The sequence below is a fragment of the Protobothrops mucrosquamatus genome, unplaced genomic scaffold (genome assembly GCF_001527695.2).
Source record: "Protobothrops mucrosquamatus isolate PMUCROS unplaced genomic scaffold, P.Mucros_1.0 scaffold193, whole genome shotgun sequence".
NCBI classification, from domain to species: domain Eukaryota; kingdom Metazoa; phylum Chordata; class Lepidosauria; order Squamata; family Viperidae; genus Protobothrops; species Protobothrops mucrosquamatus.
In genome coordinates, this window is record NW_015386549.1 from 169667 (window position 1) to 176196 (window position 6530).

At 40.6% G+C, this 6530-nt stretch overlaps 1 protein-coding gene across 1 annotated transcript; it reads left to right on the plus strand.

Moving 5' to 3' along the window:
• Positions 1 to 310: 310 nt before the first annotated feature.
• PRSS55 (serine protease 55) lies at positions 311 to 5871 on the plus strand. Its single transcript, XM_029283702.1, has 5 exons — positions 311 to 365; positions 564 to 789; positions 1357 to 1599; positions 4323 to 4473; positions 5483 to 5871. The coding sequence occupies exons 1-5, from the start codon at positions 311 to 313 to the stop codon at positions 5816 to 5818; spliced, it is 1011 nt and encodes a 336-aa protein (XP_029139535.1). The 3' UTR covers positions 5819 to 5871.
• Positions 5872 to 6530: the final 659 nt, after the last annotated feature.

Sequence of the window (6530 nt, forward strand, 5' to 3'; positions counted from 1 at the left end):
GTACCTGCAACATTTGATCCTTTCACCATTCACAAAACCGGGTGCCTTTGAAACTTGAGAACCAGAAACTTGGACACACATTTATCCCCCTGTTGCTGGACTTGCAAATACCAGTCAAACCCCAGGATTCTATTATGATATCATCACAGGTGATTTAGGTAGTGCATGAGGTCACATGGGGCAGAGGAAATGTGGGTCATCCCTCTTCTAAGCAAATACATTTTTTCTGAGCTACACGGTGAGATTTGTACGACGTTCTTTGCTCAGCATTCACTTTAAACGTGGAGGATCCCTTTAGAAAGAGGGCAAAATGCAGCTGCTTGTACTTCTGTTTCTGGTCTCCTCAATGACTGTCTCTTATACAAGTAGGTGGAATCCTTTTTTTAATGTGTTTATTCCACATATCCCAGAAGAAAAACATAATGTTGGAGCTGTCCACGTCATACTGTATTAACACAGAGGCTGGCTAAGACATACAGTTCCAATCAGCTTACACTTAAATTTTCTCACACTTGGAAAATGGGCACAAATTTAGAGGAATGAATTCCACTTTTTTAAAACAGAATTAAGAATATTGCCTACCGTTCCGATTTCTTCATGTGGCCTGAGTCCCAAATTCAGAGCCACTTCCTGGACAGTACCAAGACTCAAAGAAGGAACCCCAGCAAGTACATCTGAAACCCTACCCTGGCAGGTCAGCATTCGAACCAAAGACAAGGTTATCTGCAGAGGGGCAATTCTGAGCAGCTGGTGGATCCTGTCTGCAGCTCACTGCTTCATGGAGGACCTGTGAGTATTGCAGAGAAGATGTAAGAAAGATGTCAATAGATTTGAGGGAAGTGCAAACATAGTTAGGAAATAAGGGATGATCACACAGGCTCATAACAATTGAGCAAGGACTGAAGCAGTCTAAATAGATGTGGATGCCAGCTGACTGCAGAGGAACTAGGTAGGAATAGAGCTTTGAATGGAAAAACCCACATGATAATAGTAAAAACACTTATCATTCATATTCTCACCACCAGTCCTCTACAGCAGGCTAATTCAATTTATTATCCTGCCTGCTCTACTTTGCTGCTTGAAGCAGTTTAGGTTGCCCTCTGTTTTGCTGTCCAAGGTCCCAGATATGCCAATCCCTAGGCCATTCCAAGTTGGGAATTCAAGAGATTTTGAAAAAAAAAAGTTGGGAACTTGTAGCTGTATAGGTTCAAAACAAAAGATATCTTTAAAACATTTTTGCACTAAATCTACCATTGGCCCAACTGAACAGTATGTCATTTTTTGATTCGTCAGGCCAGCTCTTAGGGTCTGAATAGATTTCAGTAATGTGTTGTTGCCTCCATCTTTGTTCCCAAGTTCTTTAGATCTTCCCATAATGGTCATCTTGCATGGGGAGCCTTTGGAGAAAAAGAAGTTGGACATGGTGATCGTCCATGAAGACTTCAACAGTACCAGTCTGAGAAACAACATTGCTTTGATCTTGTTGGATTCTCCCATCAGTTTCAGTGAAAAAACAACACCAATTTGCTTGCCCTTGTTGCAGGATCTCAGCATATGGCAAGACTGCTGGGTTGCCACATGGAAGACTATAATGGCTGGTACTGCATTTTCTAATCCAAGATTGAACCAAAGGGCCTTCCCCTAAATGTATCTGTCTATTTACAATCTCAAGTTAGGGAGGAATTTTAGAAATGAAGAAATGGAGATGGGGTAATATTTTTTAGCTTTTGCTGCTGATGATTTCACTTTTCCCACTCTTCCTGTATGTGCTTTGGGGAAAAAGTTTTTTCTTTTCTTTTCTTTTTTTCCTTCCCTTCCCTTCCCTTCCCTTCCCTTTCCTTTCCTTTCCTTTCCTTCTTTCTTTTCCTTTCCTTTTTTTCTTTTTGTCCTTTCCAGTAGGAAAAACTTTCTAACTTTGCCTTCCATTTTTTTAATGGCCACCTTGAAACCAAATCAAAGGAAGGGCAAGGAGAATTGCATCCTACTTCTTACTCTAATTTGGCTTCGGAGTAGACCAGGCTAGGAAACACATCGTATCAACTACTGGCACTCTATTATTATAAGGTAGAGTGACAGACTCCTGAAAGTTGGATACAGAGGATCCCTCTTACGCTAAAGAGAACTGAGATGGAAAAATCCTGAGTTGCTTTCCTCACCCACCCACCTATCTATATCTTCCCCACTTCCTTCCCCCATCCAGGCTAAGGTGGTACAGTATTTATATAATGGTTGTTGAATTCCTTGTTGATGGCCATCTCCCACCTCTTTTCAAAATCAAGAGATTTTGAAGAAGCAAATGTTTCCTATCTAGAGAGGAAGAGGGGTAAAAAAAGTCTATACAAAAAAGACAGTCCATAGCGGCAGGGAAGGTGAATGAATTAGCAGTTTCAAAAGCAAACAGGGAATGGAATGTTTTCATGGACAATGGCCCTTCCCTGCATGAATTCAAACTAGAAATGGAATCTCGAAAACCTCTGACATCCCTCTGCTTTTAAACATTACGGTTATTGCTACTATGAGGGATAACAGTAGACATTAGTGGGATCTCTGATTCCAGAAAAAGGAAAGGAGTAAAGCAGCAGCCAACTTCTTTTCTCCTTTTTAGCTTAGGTTGCAGACCAGATTAAAGGGAAGAGTTCCCTAACATGGCTGCCTCAATCAGCTATAGCAGTGATGGCAAACCTTATAGAGACCAAGTGCCCAAAAACTGCCTCCCCCCTGCCCTGCCCCCACCTCTCCTGCCCGCAAGGCCACCCACCACCTCCACCCACTGCCACAGCAGATTGCCCAGGCAGCCCAGCAGCGTCACGGCAGCCATGCTCTCTGTCCGCACCTCGCAGCATCATCTGCAGGCGATGGGGTGTGAGGGCAGAGTCTTGTCCTCGTTGCCCGGCTATCATGTCCTTGGCTGCGCTGCTCCGCGCAGGCTGCGCCCTGGGTGACTTTCCTCCGGGGGGCTTCTGGTGAGGAGGGGGCCACGGGATGGTAAGGCTGGGGTGACGGCGCGCATGCCCACCTAGAGGGCTCTGAGTGCCGCCTTTGGCACATGTGCCATAGGTTTGCCACCACTGAGCTATAGTGTATAGCATAGATCAAAATTATATAGAAGGAGCACATAATATTATGGTACACATATCATGGAAATATGTAGTCAATTTTGTAAGGTTTGAGGAATTCAGAACATTATATATAAGTTATAGGTTACATTTGAAAATACATTGATTCATAAGAATAGAATAAGTGTGGGGCAGAGTATCCTCCCCTAAATGTGACTGTGGTGCTCCTTATCAGACATTGGATCACATAGTGACTAGCTGCCTTCTGAGAGTTTATACAAGAGGAAAATCAGACTTTCTCCAACTTCTTTTACCACAAAAATATTTTTAGTGAATTTTTATAAAGTCTGTAATCTGGGGATTGTGGAGGCCTTTTCAAAACTTTTATTTTCATCCCTTCAAGTACTTTATAATTAATTTGGAGGAATGTTTTGGATTGTTGTTTTACTGAAAGAGCTGTTCATTTTTCAGTTTTGGTTCTTCACTGACTGTTGGGACATCAGTTTGAAGGTGAAAGAAAAAGCTCTGCTTTAACTGTTCTTTAAAAACTAGTATAAAATGCAGAGATATATATATCTGTAGATGTGTATGTATATATATGTGTGTGTGTGTGTGTGTGTGTGTGTGTATGTAGATGTATATGTAGATGTATAGATATACTTTACATATACTTTCAACTATCCCAAGAGTGAGGTTAATTTTAAGGAATTTTCAAGGATTTTTATAGATGAGTTTATCTAATAACTTAAATGTGTTACTTTTTTTTTTTTTCTAGAACAGTACTTATCAAACTTTGGCAACTTTGTATGGACTTTTAACTCCCAGAATTCCCCAGCTAGCAAGCTGGCTGGGGAATTTTGGGAATTGGTCCACACATATTAAAGTTAACACTGCCCTAGAAAATGGCGGAAAGTCTCTCCTACTGGCCTCCAAATTTCAGCAGCACAGTCTTGTGGATCTGCAAAGGATTAGAAAAAGGGATTAGAGCAACATGCTGCCCACTCACCAAAAGCTGTGCACCCATTCCTTCCCTATTCCTATTCCTAATTCTTCCTTCCCTTCCCTCATAATATAAGAGACCAGGATCCTTTCTATCACATGAGAGCAAAGCTGGCATCTCTGACATCATTCCAGGGCTACTCCTTGTTTATGGCGACAGGATAGTAATCTTTCTTAACCTATTATGTCCTGTGAAATACGGTGTGGCTAATTTCTATCCATTACTGGTTGATTCTAAACTGTTACTCGGCCTTCACCATTCCTCTTGCCTGCAGATGAAGATGAGAAATTAACCAACATGTTAATGAAGGTAGAAGTGACTCTAATTAACAAAGACGTATGTTCCAAGGAAATCCAAGGCTTAATCGGGAATGTCTTCTGTGCTGTTTCTAAGGAAAGCGTGGAGGAGAACTGTGAGGTACATTTAATTTCATCTTGAGCTACTAGAAGACCCCAGTATCTCTGGCACAGCAGATTCATGCCCATTTTTTTTTTACTCAACTTTCAAACACCTAGGGAAGGTATTTTAGGAAAGTATGAAGCTAAAACTGTTCCTTAGTGTATGAGCGATACATTAAATTCAAGCTCACAATATTGAAAATGAGAAAAGACACATTGTTATTTTCTTTGCTTGTGTGTCTTCTGCCCTTCCTTTCCCTTCCCTTCCCATCCTTTCTTTTCTTTTCTTTGATATCTTTGTGACCCTTTGATTTATTTGTTAGCCCTTTAAGTAACAAAAATGGTAGGAAGGGTTTTGCTATAACACAGAGATCTTGTGTATTTTGTGTAGAAGAGGAAGAAGGTTTTTTTCAGGGCTTTTTTTTGACATAGAACGCCGAGAATGGAGTTCCGTAACCTTTTTTGGATGGAACCTTGTAGGGTAGGCAAGGCGGGTTGGATGACATGTATGAGTTCCGGCACCTTTTTTTTTTTTTTTTTTTTTTTTACAAAAAAAGCACTGTTTTTTTTAATTAAATAGAAATAATCAGTTGAAGATGTAAAGGAAAAAATTGAAGGGAAGGGGAGGGCAGTGATTGGAGGATTAAACTATGTTTTAAATCATTGTTATTAATTATGTAGTACCATTCTATCAATACATATTAGAAAATGCAAGACTATCCCTTTTGGTGTTTACAATCCAAAATCCAAGCCAGGAGAAATAAGGCATGGAAATCAAAATGGAGGCTAGAATATATAGGGGGAGAACATATATTTTGTTTGGGTAAACAATCATTACAGTTTTTGACAGTTTTGCATTAAAAAGGAGGAGAAAGCTGATCTTTGCATGCTGGGACAAAACTAAGGTACCCTAAATTCAATATGCCAAAAACACATTTGATTGTCCACTATTAACATATTCTCTTTAACCGCTCAAGACCCTTTGCATAGGAGTTTGGGCTATTTCAGCTATACTTTTATTTCACCAGGTGGAGAGTGGGAGTCCCCTGTTCTGTGATTCTGGAAGCAACATGAAATGGTTTGTGGTTGGCATAGCAAGCTGGGGGGGAAACTGTGACCCAGAGGCAAGCCCCACGGTCTACACTGCAGTCTTCAGCTACCTTGACTGGATACAAAAGGCCACCGCTCAAGAAGGAAAGCCATTTATTCCTGAAGGAGCAGATGACATTGGATCTTACACTGAAGTCTTTATCCCAGATTCTGTTTCCGGTTCTCCCCTCCTTTCAATGACCTGCGCAATTGCTCCAGTTTTGCTACTGATGAGTCCAGTTTACACTGAACTCGTTTTTATTATAAAATTCTGATATTGTGTATTGATCTGTCCCCAACCCAGCACCATCCTAATGCGTTGGACAAAGACTCCTGCCAGAAGGATGATTGGAGCCTTTTTATCTGTTATCTTTGGAAAGCAAATATTGCTGGAAGCAGCTATAATTCTCAACAGAGCTTCCTCATAGTAAACATAATATATGTGTAATAAACAGGTTTTTTAAAAAAAAAAATTAAAGCTTTTTGTACTGTAGTAAGACCACTTCTGCACAATTCGGAGCACTATTTTTATCAGCTATTTAAAAGGACCCATGTGTATATTTTGTGCAAGATAGGGAGACATCCTGTGGCCACACTGGGTACTGCAAGACACTAAAGCTATCTCTTCAAAGAATATTTACGTATAAAAAACGCTTGTGGTGACAATTCAAGGTGACCCTACATCTGCTTTTCCTTCTGGGAAGCCTTCTAGAATTTACTATGCTTGGTTTTTGTTCAGAACAGCACTATCATAATTGATAACTTAGACCAGAATCAATCCTGATCTGTTATTGTAGCATCATGAATATCTCAGTCAGGGTGGCCCCAAGATATTTGGCTATTATAAATGTTTGGCAGCCAAGTTGACCATTGTATGAAATTGTACCTTGGGAAGAGTTCTTGGCTGAAAAAGCAGTCCTGCAACCACTGTGGATTTCAGAGGAGGATGAGGATGATTTGGATTTTAGTCCCAAGATACTGCAGTCT

Excerpts from the sequence above, each read along its gene's own strand:
- PRSS55 (XM_029283702.1), top strand. The coding sequence starts at position 311 with ATGCAGCTGCTTGTACTTCTGTTTCTGGTCTCCTCAATGACTGTCTCT. Across the intron at positions 1,600-4,322 it reads TGGAAGACTATAATGGCTGG|GCCTGCAGATGAAGATGAGA; the intron begins TACTGCATTTTC and ends ACCATTCCTCTT. Across the intron at positions 4,474-5,482 it reads GCGTGGAGGAGAACTGTGAG|GTGGAGAGTGGGAGTCCCCT; the intron begins GTACATTTAATT and ends TTATTTCACCAG.